This window comes from Zeugodacus cucurbitae, chromosome 4, assembly GCF_028554725.1.
Source record: "Zeugodacus cucurbitae isolate PBARC_wt_2022May chromosome 4, idZeuCucr1.2, whole genome shotgun sequence".
In the NCBI taxonomy this organism is placed as follows: Eukaryota; Metazoa; Arthropoda; class Insecta; order Diptera; family Tephritidae; genus Zeugodacus; species Zeugodacus cucurbitae.
In genome coordinates, this window is record NC_071669.1 from 68031394 (window position 1) to 68048409 (window position 17016).

Genomic DNA, 17016 nt, shown 5'->3' on the forward strand with positions numbered 1-17016 from the left:
GCTGGAAGCTAAACTTATTGGAAAATCTATTAAAGTGAACTTGCAAACATAAAGCGCAAATTACGGGAGAGCCTGTCATAGATACACGCACTAACTTCCATATATAAATGTGAAACTCTACAACAGCTTTTTCGAGCGTGTTGGTATTCAGCGGTATATTCAGCTAACACTTTCTCAAGCTGAATAAGTCCAAACTGACTGGATACCATAAGAAAACGATTTTATATAAGTTTCTACAGACATTTGAGACTTCAGCACTTATTCAGCTCATGAAAATATTAGCTGAATAAGGAGCTGGATGTCTAAAAAGTCAGATTGGGCTGCCGCTGTAATTTTCAAGCATAAATAATTGGTTCTTCTTTCAAATTTGTCGAATACTTCCATAAAAAGTGAAAGAATTCGTTGCACGAACGCCCCTATTGTTTAATTTATCTTGCATTTTTTCAAAATATCAACAGTAACTATGTAGCATATTTCACTCAATACAATGCAGAGATCTCTTAAATATTAAGTAATTTCTTCTTTTATATTCAAATATGTATAATGTGTATGTGTTTCACTGTACAGTATTCCCACATTAAGTACATTCCAACCAAGCATGCGGTTTGACGAAAACGTACACAAACAAAGCACTAACAAAAAACATAAATAAATATTTATTAAAAAAAATAAAACATGAAGTATTTCCAAATGTGTGCCCAATTCAGTTTAAATAAAAAATATATTTTTATTTACAAACTTATACAAAAATGTACAAAATTTATATAAAATTTGGAGCAACAAAATTATTAAAAATACAATTATGCTTTAAATTGAGCCTATTTTTGGTAACAAAACAAAAATTAAATAAAAAGTAAAGTGGAAAATATTAAATTAAAAGTTTAGGACCTTTTAACGAGAAATGAAGAAGAAAAAAACAAAAATTATAGCGAACAAAATTGCAACAAATGCCTTTCGGAATGAAATTCAAAAATATTAAAAAGTGGAAACAAAAGCTTAAAATTTACAAGAAAAAAATGTAAATTAATTATTATTGTATTATTAAAAATAACGAAGAAGCGTTTAAGGCAAAACAAAATTTACTATTTATACACTTGTGGAATTTTAGGAAAATTTTAGGAACAACAAAAGAAACCAAAAACAAACAAAATTAACCAAATTAACAAAATTAAAAACAACAAAATTTATATTGAAATGCAAAATTTTAGACTGATTTTTATGCAAACCGTAGAAATTTCGTGAAATGTGGCAGATTAGTCGGAGGTTATGAAATTGCAGATTAACAAAAAATTTTTTTTAAATTTTTTTTTATATCTTTTTTAAGTTTTTTTAATACACTTGAAATCAAAATTCAGTATATTGAATTATTTTTTTGGTTATTTTTTTTTAATAAAAAAAAGATAAATTTTAAAGAAAAAAAATATATTTTTATTAAAACTAATATTTTATTTCTAGAAATGATTTTCTAAAATTTTTCTTATTTTTTTAATAGTCAATTTTTTTATTCAATTATTAAATTTTTAATTTTGTTTTTATAAAATTTTAATAGAAAATATTTTTTTTTGTTTTTATAAAATTTTAATGGAAAAAAAAATTTTATTAAAACTAATATTTTATTTCCAAAAATTATTTTCTACATTTTTTTATTTTTCAATGGTCAATTTTTTTATTCAATTATAAAATCTTTATTTTTGTTTTTATAAAATTTTAATAGAAAAAAAATTTATTAAAACTTCTATTTTATTTCTAAAAATTATTTTCTATTTTTTTTTTTTTAATAGTCAATTTTTTATTTAATTATAATATATTTTTTGTTTGATGAATTGCCTTTATTTAATTATTTCATTTTTTTTTTAATTATTTACGGCAACCTAAAATATATATAATTTAAGAATTTTAAAGCAAATTTATTTTCAAAATTTTTATAAAGTGCCTTCTTGTAAAAAATATTTTTTTCCTTTCACATCATTTTTCTTAAAATATTTTTCTTAATTGTTTCAACCGCAAATTTGCCAATTTCACGCACAGCCACGAAATGTATTGCATATAAGGAAATTTGTATAAATAATGCATTTTTATATGTTTATAAAAAACATTTTGGATATATGAACATAAAAAGTATAAACAGTTAACAAATTGATTTAGTACCTAATATTTTTATGAAGAAAAAAATGTTTCGGCCCAAACAAAATCGAATTTTAGGCAAATAATTAAATTATTAATTTTTTACGCATTTTTTTTTTTTTGATAAAAGCACACAAAAAACATACGAACGAGAGAAATATTAAATAAAAACAAGAGAAGAACTTCATAAACCAAACACACAAAAGAAATCAAAATATAAACTCTAAATAATATATAATAACACGCATAAGTTTCATGTTTTTCACGCAAGCAAAAAACAGTTGCAAATCCTTTAGCTTAATTATGTAACCAGATACAACACTTGATTGCAGCTTTGTACTTGGCGAACACTAATTGAAGTCAGCATTAATTAAAATAAAATGAAAAAACAACAACAAGCAAAACAAGAAATAGAAAAACAGAAATTTTAAATAAATTTTATTACCGAACATAAGCAAAAACAACAATAGACACATTTTAAAAATAACTTAAAGCAGCATAAAACATAACCTAAAAAGCATAAATTCTGCAATAACCAATATACCAACTTTCTATTTAGTAACCCTCATGTCTACCAAAAGTATAAAGAAATTTAAAAAATAATAAAAATGAAAAACTAACTTAACAGTACCCCTCATTGGACTTACCCAGTACATACTAAACTTCATTACACTAAGCCATAAAAAATTATAGCAAATATGTTTCCACACACACACACATTCAACTCCCCATTGTAATTACGAACTTCAAACAAACATAGCAGAGTTAAAATTAAAAACAAAAAAAAAAAAAAAAAACATTTTAAAAATAATTAAAAATCACAATATCCGTCAAATGGTCGCCGAAGTACTGCAGAAGTAATGTAAAATGTGTAATATGTTCCATAATAATTTCAAAACGGATGGAAGCGCGCACAAAGCATTTTCTTTCTAGCCGTATATAAAGTATTAACTGTACTTATATGTATGTATGTATGTGTAAGCAAAACTCAAAACTCAAACCAAAAAATGTAGCGTTTACTCCAGAAAAACAAAAAACAGAAAAACGAAGCAGAAATGTGCATATAGTTTATTTAAATTTCTCATTACCCACTAAACACAGCTCTGCCGCAGCGGAAGAGTCTTAAATGTTTGCAGCGCTTTCATGTAAATGGGCAATGGAAGTGGTATGCAAAGCAAAAATTAGTTTAAAATACTTTTGTTATCAACTCTCTAAGTAAATTATGTACGATTAATGAGCGATTAAATGATGGTATTATAATTATAACTGTAATTGAAGCTAAGTAACGTAATAACTTTTATTTTATTCCGTAAAATATACAAAGAGATGGAAAAATTAAAATTGTGTTTAAGTGACTTGGGTTTAGATAACGGTAAGTACTATTCTCTATGACATTTACTTCGCATGAATTCCGATAAGAAAATAACGCTAAAAGGCAAAAAATCCATATTTGGCTTAATAAGTGTGCGTATATTTAATTTCTTTGAATGTTTTAATACCTAAACTATATGATTATATGACTATCGTCCAATACAATAAAGTGTATATGTCTTATATATTACATATAGCCGTATTGATGCTTAAGCAAAACATAAATTTATAAACATTTAAAATGGAACAGTTAGTAGAATACATAAAAACAAGCTATATATATATATGTATGTATGTAACTACAATTGTTTAAAAAAAAACAACAATATTTTATGCGCCTAGTAAACACCTGCTGACTCTCCGCTTGTGTTGTGTATCTCTTCGTGTCGCTGCAAAAGGCTCAAACACTGATGCAAACATTGTGTGCTTGCTGTCGAAATGGCTTTAAGCAGCAGTAAATCCGGATCGGTTGGCGAAAATGTCGCGCATTCAATATTCTCGATTGTACGCGCTAGTGAGGCATTGCTAGAAGATTGTACAGAGATAAATATGTAAAATGTATCATCAAATACACGCACATAATTACTCACCATTGTTCGGTTAGATAGAGCGCTTGTCGCGCCGATACCATCGCATCTGATGCGGCTAACAATTCACGCGGCGGCAGTGTTGATGCATTACTTATATCCATAGCTTTCGTATGACTCTCTACGACGGCACGCAAGCCATCGACCCATTCCTGTCGCGAACGTGCGTCAGCTGCACGCAATTTCAGTGTATCGCCCGAGGCACAGCCGATTGAGAAAGTGCGTGAATCTTCATCACTCGGGCAGACTACAGCGCCTGCTAAATGCACCTGTCCACGTGGCGCGCCAGCTAGAACCTGTGCCGATGGCGCTGATTCCTCACCAGTCGAGGAGGAGTCACACAAATAATAGCTAAGTGTACCGGTCTGTGAGTCCACTGTGAACCAGCGGTACTGCCAACCTATCAATTTTCATATTAAAATTTTAAGCACTTTTAAGGTTTGAAAGTCAAGCACAAACCTTTCATTACATTGGTGTATTTGAAGAGCAGTCCGTGCAATGGATGACGCAAGGTTTGGTTTAGCACACGATTTATATTGGTATCCATATTGGGTGTTTGTATGATTTCGTTTGATAATTCCTTTGTTGTCGTAATAGCTTCACTTTTGGTAAACGTTGAGTGTGTTGATGAGGTCACAGTTAATGATTGTTGTTTCTGTTTTGATTTTCTTTTACGATGTTCGAGTGTTAATTTGATTTTACGTAGAATTTTTGCGAATTTTGTAGAAAAATAAATAAAATGAAAATTTTGGAAATATCTAAGCGAATGCACCAAAAACACAGCTGTCAAATTAAATTGTCAGTTTGACATTCCACCCAAAATGCATTTATTAACAAAACAGAGATGTTGGAATTATTTGGCCGGTGTTCTAATCAGAATTGGAATTAGATTTTATTTGGCAAGTGACAAAACATGAAATTTGGACGAATAAGTGAACTAAATGTAATTATATACATATTTTTTGGTGATTTTTTGAGTCTATAGTACAGCTACATTAAATATGAGTGCCCGAACGTATATTTGTGTTTATCTTGACAGATCACAAATTATTATAACGAAGATTCTTTCGTTCGGCGATAACCATGCGACAAAATTCTCCAAATTGCAGAGTTGCATTTTCAAGTATGAACAGTGTAAACAAAAAGTTAAATAAAACTGAATTTTAAAAAGTAAACTACAACAGAACTAATTTTAAACAAGACTAATATATTTTCTGTTCTCACACATGTATTATTTATTTATAGTAAACTTCTCTAATGTTTCGAAAGCAGAGAACTTTGCATACTCTTTACGAAATGTTGTTATTGTTTGTTCTTCAATTTACATTCTCCTTTAGCAATTGTTTACTTTCGCATCATTCGTATTTTCGTTGTCATCGACAACAGTGGAGAGTTTGGAGAGAGCTCAAGAGAAAAAATTTGTTTCGTTTCGTTCTCATATTGGGCAGCTAAATCCTCCAGCAAAATTTGTAATTTTAACCAGAAATACATAAATTTTAAATAAAATACAATTGGAAAGTGAATAATCTACACACGCGTTATGCAAATTGAATATAAGATGTGCAAAATTGTGGTGGAATAGTGGTTTTTCGGCGATATAAAATTTCTCAAAAAATCAATGACAGCAAAAAAACAGCGGAGCACCACCATCATCAGCAACAACAGGAGGAGCAAAAGAATAGCGGGAGGAAACTGAAATCGTTGGAGTGTAATAGGAGGATAAAGAAGAAGCAACCAACTAGGCAAGTAGTTAAGCAGCAATCAGCGAAATCAGACAGTGAACCAGTCCGCTAGCCGCAACCAGCGCCGACAACAAAAAAGTTCTTTCAATTCGCGTTTGTGTGATTTTTTTCTTTTCTTTTATTTTGGAAGTGACTGCTCCAATGTTTAATGAGTTGTAGTTAAAGATGAAGAGTAACACAAAGAATATCCGAAAAGAGATAAATACAAAAATAATGAAAGGTTTAAAATAAAAGAAAATGAAGCGAAATTTGGAATGGTGCTGTTGACGTCGTTTTATTGATGCTGCTGAGGCCGACGTCGACGACGACAGTGACAGTGACGGCAACGGTGGGTAGCAAATGCGGCAATGGTAGCAATGGACGACGCATTGTAAACGGAAATATCTTCGACAAGTAATGATTGCTCAATGCAAATTAACAAATAATTAGCGTGGAGAAACAATATATTGTTAAGCACAAAGTTGGAAAGTGTATGGTAAAGTGTTACATTTTGTTAAATTTTTAAACATTAAAAATAATTTGCGAAAAAAGTTAGATATTGGTGAAGAATTTCAAATCGTTAGAACGTATATGTTGATTAAAACAACATTATTACCTACCATGTGTGAAGTGTGCCAATCTGGTATGTTGTGAATTTTGTTTTATTTGTATGAGTCAACATTATTTGTTGGCATTCGCAGTACATCTACTATTAAAAAATTAATTATAAAGTGGTAACAAGTGTGCACATAAATATAAATAAATTTCGAAAAGTGTATTACAGAAAAAAACGAATTAGTTATGGCGGTAAAAAAGAAAACATTTGCTGAACGTAAAATCCGTGAAAAGGTCGACAGAAATATCGATTAACACAACTATAAACGTTGCCAACCGCAGAACTTTTACCCAATAAAAAGGAAACTAACATAACCTTAATTACGGAATTTAAAAATAAACAAATATGGACGGACAAAGGGCGCGGGACATTTTAACACTGCTTCAAGAACGTGTTGTCTGTCTCACGGGTGGACGTGACAGACGTGGTGGTCCCTTGTTATGCTTTCCAGCAACACCGAAACGTGATCGCCTTAAGCCGGAGGATTTGCGGCGTTTGCTCAGCTATTTGATTATGATACCAAGGTTAGTCATTACACATTAAATTGAAAAACCTTGTAAATGTATTTTACAATTTTTACCTTAACTTATTACAGCTTGACAGTTGTCTAGCTTTGTTTTCAAAACGGATATGTAAATGACAAATATAAATTAAAAATTTCTATTTAGTTCCTGTTCCTGTTTATTCGTCTACACAATATGACGAGTGCAACCAAAGATTAATCAGAAATAATTATTTGCTTTTATTTCCTGCACACTCTTTAATTTTTGCACTTATATTTTGCTAGCATTTTCTCTGGTTGTGTTTTGCATTTCTTGGCTTCCACTGTCCGCTTTTTGGACAAAAGATTGGTGAGGGAAATTTCACTTCACATACAGTACTTGTATAAACACGGTTGTATATTAAAGCATGATTCATCTAAGTGCTATGCGTTATGGACTCCAAAGCGCAAGGCTTCAGGCTTAATGCAACCTGCGCACATATGGTATGCCAGCCGGTATATTATATTCATACTTGAACCGATAGTTACGTATGCACGTATGAATATGTGTGTTCCTGCACAAATTGTGTTTTAGGTAAAAAGTACGAAAAAATAATAACTTGCATAATAATAAAGATTTCAAAACTGGCACTCGGAAACAAAAGCGAATTATTGTTATTGTATAAAAGCATTATGAAATGCAGAAAATGAAAAATGCATACGAATATAAAACTAAAAAAGATTTACATGAGCATATTGTCACTACAAAACCGAAAGGGGCTTCGCCACTGTCGAATACATTAACTTACGTATAAGGAAACTACACAAATTAAAATCTAAAAAATAAAGTAAAACTATATGCTCGTACATAAAGTGGCAGTGAGGAACCTCGCCACTGCACGCAACGCCCCAACAAAACGCACAATTAAAAATAAAAAATGAAAGCAAAACAACAATAAAAGAATCAGGCAGCCCCAATGTACAATAAGGCAAATGGAAAAAAGTCCGAGTGAAAAATTACGCAAAATAAGCGAAAGAACAAAAACCAAAACAACAAGAACAAATAAATCTAAAAGACAAAGAGCAGCAATGGAGAAGCACACTGCAAAGATATGTCGAGACTTTAGGCAACTTTGGAGAAGGTGACGGCGACAGCGACAGCAACAAAAATGAGGAAAACAACGCCGGTGGCGGCTACGTCGACGACTTGTGACTATAACTGCGGCAATGGCGCGACTTTGGCGACGTTATTGCTTGCCTGCTTGCCTGCCTGCCTGCCTGCTTGGTTGCAGAAGCGAGTGCCGAACAACGCCTCCTACTACGCCGGCATCATAAACATCATTGTCAGCAACGTCGACCACAGTGCCAAAACACACAGTGGCATAAATTTCTAAGGAAATCCATAAGCGCTGAAAATACGTCTTTGCATAAATACATTCGTAATAATACAAAAATACAAATGATATATGACTTCGGATGAATGTATGTATGTATCTATGTATCTATATGCAGCTAAATATTAAAAATACCCTGCATTAAATCGAAGTCGTTCAAGGCCAGCTAATACTGAGTATTTTTTCATAAGTTGTTGGTGGTGCCATAATCAACATTATTGGGGAAACTAATCCAGTGATCGTTGAATAATGCGCTGTTAGCGCACCTCGCCAACTAAATGTGTCATTGGCAATGCAACAATTGTATGAAAGAAAAGTATTGACACGAATGTGGGTAGTATGGGGACTAGTTTTTTTTTTACGGGTTGCTCTTAGTGATGCCCCATTTGTGGACAACATGATATACATATGCAGTGATATGCATATTTATATTATATTTGCATAAATGTATGTGAATGTGTGCATATTTGTGTGTAAATAATGTTCTGTCGAAATTAGTGATTAAGTTTATTGTACATGAGGCATCTATAAGATACTTGCATATGTACATGCTTCCGATAAGCTGCATTGGGATTTATTAAATGAAGGATGTGAAGACAAATATTCATGCGAATAATACTTAATATGTTTTAATAGTGTTACGTTATTATAATTGTTATTCTTAATTCCTCTAAAATACCACATAATCGTACTCTGAGTGAAATCTCTGGTCTTGAAAGATCAAACTTTCATTTATCGTCTCGAATATTTTGGGTTAAAGGTTTGCTTTAACCATGCTTCCATTTAATCTTTTCTCATGCTTAATCAATTATTGTTTATGTTTTGTTGTTGTGCTCTATCTGTTGTACTATTAACGATAAGACTTCACTGTTACGCTATTTGTACGAGCGTTCGGGTTCGACGGCGTTTGAAACGACCGATAAGTCTTTAGCTTCTTAATGTCTTCTTTGATAACTCATTGCAACACAACTGATTAAATTTATGTTTACCCAAGCGCGCTGTATTTTTTTTTTTTTAATTTCAAGAATGCGTCCATTTTGGCAGCATTTTTGTCATATCTGAAGAAAAATATTAAACGCAATCAGTAGAAAACGCGTTATCACTCAATTGTCAGTGCCAAATGGTGCATTTTATTGTGGTTGCTGCGGCTCTAAAAATACACAAAACAACAACAAGCAAAGCGTCTAATTATCTCGTTACTGGCAGTCGTGTGCCGCCTACAATTCTTATCAGCACATTCTCGTACCAGCGTCACAGCGAGTGCAAATTCCAAGCGACTGAATTCAGCAGCCAGCATGACCATCACACTGGGTCGCTTATCAGCGCGCCAACAGCAATTGTGGTTTGCACACGCAGACATACATACATATTGTTTATATTTACATATTTACTTAACTTTATTTCGGCACTTCTATTTCGAATTGTGTTGCTATTTTTCACAGACGCTGAGTTATTTGCTTTGGTTGATACATTACTGGTGCATTCCATTTTTCAGACAAATATATGTATAACCAGCATACATTCATATCTACAAAACTTCGTGCGATTTGCCTTTCCGTATACCCGGCTGTGGTGTCGAATATCGTGAATTTGTTTTGAATTGTTTATGTTTATATATTGATTGTGGTTCAATGTATATGCGACTATGGTCTGTGTATATTTATTAAGTGTGTGCTTGGCACCGGAAACAAACAGGCGTTGTGTGAGTAATATGAACCTACCTGTATTTTTTGCAGACAAATATAAATAATAATTTATGTTGGAAATACTCGTAGGAGAAATTAAAGGAAATCTGATATAATTCTGATATTTACTCAAATTGTTTATAAAATATTAAAAATAATATCAAATACAGTGCTAACTTCGAAACTTATTGTAAATAAAGGAATGACCTTAATCAAGTCAAAAACGTATTGATCCGATGTTGACTCAAGATATTGAGGTTATAGTAATCTTTGATAACTGTCCTCAGTACCATTGGGTCTATCTAACATGAACGGCGCCAAAATTTATTAATTTAATTAATTAAAAATTAAAGCTACATATATCTCTTTCGATAATCTTTTCAATCTGAGCTTAACTAATCAGTACTTTCACAGAACCTAACTTCAACGAAGTAGTTTAAGAACGACAAAACTAGCAGAACATGAACAACCGACAAATGTTAGATAACAACTTGAGAGTTCTACATTTCTGAAAAATACTAAAATTATTTTTCTGCTAATTGGCGAGTTCTTGCGTCTCCCATAAGCATATTACCTAGCCCAACACCCTGTACACACGTAATTATTTTACTTTTACTTTATATAACCCTTATAAGGGGCCGACGGGTTTTCTAAGTCCATAAAAAAGAACAATAGCATATTTATGAGTACATTACCCACGTCATTTTATTTGTCGTCTACTCCCAAAGAATCAAGTGTGTGACAGACGCAATCGTCGCATGGCTCCTATTTTGCCATTTATATATATATTTTTTTTAATTATGCATTCAACGCCACACATTGGAAAGAGTTAACGATACACATATAAACCTACATACAATATATTTGTGGTTATAAACATACATACATTTGTCTTTTTCTATGATTGTATGTGTGTATGCTTTCAAATATCTTTGTGGTTTGTGGTTAACTAATATCTAACAAATATATTAAATTTATTATAATAGCGAAGAATCAATTGAAAAGACAATATTATCAGTGTTTTATAATGTGATCACATTTTTTAATGCCTAAAATTTCTCAAGTACAGTAAAGCGTTGATAAGTGGAATACTTATTAATTATTTGTGTTTATATAAATTCTTTAATGTTAAAAATCTTTAAAATTATGACTAATTTGAATAAATTAAATATTATTTATTTTTGTTTTTTATTTTATTTTTTTTTTATTTCGTATTAACTTAATTAATTTTTATTTTTGATATTTTTTTAAATTATTATACTTTTTAATAAATTTATTTGTAATTTTATTATTTAATTTGTTTTTAAACTTAATTTTAGTTCTTACTTGAACTGAAAGTTTATAAACTTTTTTCTATTTTAGGTTAGGTTAGGTTAGTCTGGTGGGCCAGCAGTCCCCGCATAGCCCACTTATGGTCTTAGCGATACCATATGGAGTGCTGTCACTAATTTCTATTTTAATTTTAAAATTATTATTATTTTTTTAATTGTTTTTGTTATTATCATTTCTTTTCTTTTAATTTTTTTATTAAATCTTTTCAATTTAATATGTTTGGCATTTTTTTAGTTATAATTATATAAATATTTATTTCACTAGTATCACTTGCCTAAGCGTAAACTGCGCGATCTCCGGCCATTGGATCACTCATTGCGCCAAAAAGCTTGTTTATCAAAACTTTTGTTAATAAAAAGAAATTAATGAAAAGAAATTGTGTCAGCACATTAATTCATTGTAAAAATCTTAATTTATGCAAACTTTAAAGTTTAAACAATCGCTGTTACCTACATATATGTATCTTTGTATGTATATTTGTATGTGTGTCGCAGTTCATTGCCTCATTGAGCATATGTAGTCACATACGCCGGTGTACGGCCTGTTGTTTTCGCTCCTATTTTTACGGCTTGTTCACGTACAATCATTCGCACGTTCACACACTCCCCCCTTCACCCTCTTTCTCTCTCTCTATTGCTCTTTTCGTATTTCGTTTCACCCAGCCCACTGCGTTTCACGCTACCATCAAAGCTTTGTTTTGGCTCCAACTAATTTCACTAATTTCCTATTCTTTCATTTCGTTACAGTGATTCGGCGAAGAACCTCGGCTTCACGGTCATTATTGATATGCGCGGCAATGGCAATTGCTCCACCAACCTAAAGACAATACTCAAAGTACTGCAGGAGCACTTCAGCGCCAACATACACAACGTGGTGCTCATTAAACCGGATAATTTTTGGCAGAAGCAACGCGCTTCGATATCGACAAATAAATACAAATTTGAAACATCGAATATATCGATCGAGGCGCTACACAAAATAGCCGAGGCGCATCAATTGACTTCCGATTTTGACGGCACACAGCCGTACGACCATCAACAGTGGACCGAATCGCGTTTGGCAATCGAAGATTTCTTTTGGCAAGCGAGCGATATGGCCGATCGCATCGACGATCTGCAGGAAGACTTGCAGCGCAATGATTTCGCCGAAGATGTTAATGGCGCTAAGCATTCACTCGATCATCACAACGAAATGAAGAAGAAAATACAGAATCTGCCGATTGAAGATTTGGAATTGCAGAGCAAGAAATTGCTAGCTAAAATCAATAAGAATGCCGGCGGCGCTGGTGTGCCCGGCAGACAGGTGAGTGCATACAATTGTTGAAAATTTAACGTAAATGTAAAATACTTTTTTTCTGCAGCCCTGTGTTGGCTCCGGCGCCGATTGTGGCGGCAGCGATTCCGGCACTTCAACGCAGACGCAAAACTCTTCGCCAGCCTTTCGCGCTGCCACCAATAATCCCGACATGGCCGCCGCCATTAATAAAGCTCTGCGCCAAGTTGACCTCATACGCAACGGGCAACAGCGTTTGCTCACCTTGTGGCAGCACAAAAAGTCCAAGTTGGATCAGTGTTTCCAGTGGCGCCTATTCGAGCAGGATTGCGAGAAAATGTTCGATTGGATATTGCATAATCGCGATGTCTTTCAGATGTCCTACGTTGAAATTGGTCACAATTATTCTGTGGCCAAATCACTGCAGGATGAACATCAGAAATTCGCAGTCGCCTCGATGAATGTGTCAGTCAATATTGATCGCATACTTGCGGTGGCCTCACGCCTCATTGAGAGTCAACATTACGCGGCGCAACACATCAAAACACTGGCCACGCGCCTCGACCGCACTTGGAAGGACTTCGCTGCTGGACTGGATGAACGCACGGCGGTGCTACAGCTTAGCGTACTCTTCCATCACAAAGCGGAACAGTATTGCAATAGCGTGGCCTCATGGGCAGCAGCCTGTCAGGCCTCGCAGCCGCTACCATCGGACATACAGAGCTTGGAGACGGCAATACGCACGCATCAGTCACTGTACGAAGCCATGTGTCAGGCATACACAGAGGTGCACTCAACCAGCAAGAAACTACTCTACCAATTGGATCATCTGGTGCAGGTGTGCAACCAACCACCACCACCTGGTGTGCCCGATCACCGCAAGAACAGTAGCTTTAACAAATACGAACGCCAAAACCCGGCAGCTGACTACAGTGAGGGCGCTTCGCATGTGCTCGCCGTAATTCACCAAATACTGGGACACCACCGCTCACTGGAGGCGAAATGGCATCAAGAGAAGATCCGATTGCACCAAACCCTGGCGTTGCGTCTCTTCCAGGAGGATGTGAAACAAGTGCTGGATTGGCTGAAGAATCATGGTGAAGTGTTTTTGCGCAAGAATACCGGCATTGGACGCAATCTGCAGAAGGCACGTGTCTATCAAAAGTCGCATGAGCACTTTGAGAATGTGGCACAGAATACATATAGCAATGCGGAGAAACTGCTCTCGGCCGCCGACGAACTAGCACGCAGTGGCGAAGCAGATCCCAATGAGATATACTCAGTTGCGCGCGAACTGGAGCTGCAAGTGGCCAGTTTCGCTGAGCGCGTAGAGCAAAGGCGTCGCCGCTTAGAAATGGCTGTTATATTTTACACGCACGAGAAGGAGGTGACCGCTTGGATTGATCAGTTGCGCACCGACGTGTCCACCGATCAAACTATGCTCTCTCAAGAGAATCTGGAAGGCATCGAACGACATCTGCAACAATTCCGTGAACAGCAAGAGAGCACACTCAAGGGTTGTATGCAGACTATTGCGCAAGGCGAAGCGCTGTTGCAGGAAATGCGCTCACTCGAATATGACGAGAACAGCTTGTCTATATCGGGACTCGAAACTACTTTAGAGAAACTGACCAAACAGAAAGTGGAATTAGAGGAGCTGTGGTCAGCGCGTCAATATCGCGCCGATCTAATTCTGCGCTTGCGGTATTTCGAGCGTGACGCAATGGAGCTCTCATCACAATTGGAGATTTGGTCGGAGGATTTGCAGCATGCCGACTTGTCACGTGACTACCAAAAGGCCGAACAATTGATACGCATGCACAACGACTCGGTAACCGACATACAGAACACTACCTACGAGGTGCTACAGCAGGGACAAGACCTGCTGCAAATGTTCGAAACGGCTGGCATCATTTCGATGGCTGATGCAACGCACACAGCGCAGGCGCGCATACAGTACCTCTTGGACTTTTTGGGCGAGCGTGAAATTGACCTTGAGGAACTGTCTGAGGCGAAGCGCGCCAAATTGGAACAAGCCGTGCAGCTGTGCCAGTTTCAAAATGATGCCAATCAAGTTATTTCGTGGATACGCAATGGTGAAGCCATGCTGGTGGCCAGTTTTGTTACGCCTAACAGCTTACAGGAGGCCGAGCAGCTACGCAAGGAACACGAACAATTCCAGGTGGGTTTGATTTGAAGTTTTTTGTATTATTTTTTATATAAATGTTATTATGTTCACAGGTTGCCATTGAGAAAACACACACCTCAGCTGTGCAGGTGAAATATCGCGCCGATGCGCTCATCAATGCCAATCATTACGATCCACAATCGATACGCGAAATCTCCGATGACGTCACCAAAAAGTGGCAACAACTGGTCACCTACGCCGAAGAGCGTCACAAACTGGTGACCGCCTCAATGAATTTCTACAAAACCGCCGAGCAAGTGTGCTCCGTACTAGACAGCTTGGAGCGCGAGTATCGCCGCGAAGACGATTGGTGCGGCGGCGGCGGTTCTAGTGATAAAGCTCAAACAATTGTGCAGCTAATTTCGAAGCATCAGGAACAGAAGGAGGCATTCCTCAAAGCGTGCACACTGGCACGTCGCACCGCCGAAACATTCCTTAAATATGCAAATCGTTCGCAACAGTACTACAAGTACCAGTCGCAGGGCAACTGCGAGACGCACGTACGCACCATACTCGATAAGCTCTTGACGCAGGAGAATCAGGTGCTCGAATTTTGGACACAACGCAAGAAATCGCTGGATCAGTGCCAGCAGTTTGTGCTGTTCGAGCGCAGCGCCAAGCAAGCCATCGAATGGATACACAACACAGGCGAGGCCTATCTCTCCTCACGCACCAATCTGGTGGGTAAGACACGCGAAGAGACCGAAGGTCTGCTCAAGGAGCACAACGAATTCCGCGGCACGGCAAAGGAGACACGTGAGCGTGTTAAACTGCTCATACAGCTGGCCGACAGTTTGGTGGAGAAGGGACATGCACACGCCAGCGCCATCAAGCAATGGGTGGCGTCTGTCGATCAAAGGTTTGTTATGATGAATTTTGTTGTAATATCAATTTCAAATTTCAAATATGTTATTTGTTCTAACAGATATAAGGACTTCAGCAATCGCATGGACACTTATAGAGAGCAATTGGAGAAGTCATTGGGCATGTCAATGGTGGTGCCGGTGGAATCAGACGCAAACTCTTCAATTAGCTCTGCCTCTGGTGAGTATCGACTATAAACTGTGATACATGAGTTCATGACACAGTAGTGCTTTAGACCAAGCTTAAAAAATTCAAAATCTGCCCATTCTAAAATAATTTTGTATCGCTTACAGGCTCCACCACCGATCGCCACTCAGATCCCTCGCTGGAGGCCAAACTCACCACATCCTCTACGGCCGCATCGAAGGAGATTAACGAAGAGAAACGCAAATCGGCACGCAGAAAAGAGTTCATTATGGCCGAACTAATGCAGACTGAACGTACCTATGTAAAAGACTTGGAGACTTGCATCAAATGCTTCTTGGAAGAATTCCGCACCGGGCAAGGTGTACCAGCTGCATTGGCCGGCAAGGAGGACACACTCTTCGGCAATATACGTGAAATTTACAATTTCCATCAGAAAATATTTCTACGCGAGTTGGAAAAATACGAGACAATGCCCGAAGATGTTGGCCATTGCTTCGTCACTTGGGCCACCAAATTCGATATGTATGTGTATTATTGTAAAAATAAACCGATCTCCAATAATCTGATGGTACAACATTCGGGCACCTATTTCGACGAGCTACAACATCGACACAAAGTGGAACATCCGCTACCGGCTTTTCTCATCAAGCCCGTACAACGCATTACGAAATACCAATTATTACTCAAGGATTTGCTCTCCTGCTGTGAGGAGAGTCATGGTGAAATCAAAGAAGGTTTGGAGGTTATGTTGAATGTGCCGAAGAAGGCGAACGATGCAATGCATTTGTCATTGTTGGAGAACTGTGATGTGCCCATTGATAATTTGGGTGAGGTGGTGTTGCAGGATGCATTCCAAGCTTGGGATACAAAGCAGCTGATACGTAAAGGACGTGAGCGGCGCGTATTCTTATTTGAATTGTATTTACTCTTCGCCAAAGAGGTGAAGGACTCAAACGGTTCCGTTAAATATCAATTCAAGAGTAAACTCATGACAACAGGTCGGTTGGTTATTGTATAAAAGTGTTGTGCAGTTAGTTTTAACTTGTTAACAATTATTTTTTTTATTTTTAGATATGGGCATCACCGAACACATTGAAGGTGATGAAACCAAATTCGCTGTGTGGACCGGGCGTTCGCCAATGCTCTCCGATTGCCGTATTGTGTTGAAGGCAACTAGTTTGGAGACCAAACAGGTGGGTACACATGAATTTGAATGATGTAATGTCTTTGGGTT

At 36.2% G+C, this 17016-nt stretch overlaps 2 protein-coding genes across 2 annotated transcripts in view; one reads left to right on the forward strand and one right to left on the reverse strand.

Annotated features, from left to right (window-relative positions):
- Positions 1–3809: 3809 nt before the first annotated feature.
- LOC105214093 (oxysterol-binding protein-related protein 11) lies at positions 3810–4954 on the reverse strand. The gene is made up of 3 exons (XM_011187299.3): positions 4542–4954; positions 4086–4482; positions 3810–4020 (listed from the first exon to the last, which is right to left on the reverse strand). The coding sequence occupies exons 1-3, from the start codon at positions 4627–4629 to the stop codon at positions 3834–3836; spliced, it is 672 nt and encodes a 223-aa protein (XP_011185601.1). The 5' UTR covers positions 4630–4954; the 3' UTR covers positions 3810–3833.
- Positions 4955–5474: 520 nt separating this feature from the next.
- The window catches only part of LOC105214085 (triple functional domain protein), a 68049-nt gene continuing 56507 nt past the window's right edge, over positions 5475–17016 (forward strand). Inside the window, exons 1-7 of the mRNA XM_011187286.3 lie at positions 5475–6943; positions 12058–12613; positions 12672–14765; positions 14825–15630; positions 15697–15815; positions 15929–16780; positions 16854–16975. Coding sequence (XP_011185588.2) covers positions 6765–6943; positions 12058–12613; positions 12672–14765; positions 14825–15630; positions 15697–15815; positions 15929–16780; positions 16854–16975 — 4728 coding nt within the window. The 5' untranslated portion in view covers positions 5475–6764. The remainder of the gene's footprint in view (positions 6944–12057; positions 12614–12671; positions 14766–14824; positions 15631–15696; positions 15816–15928; positions 16781–16853; positions 16976–17016) is intronic.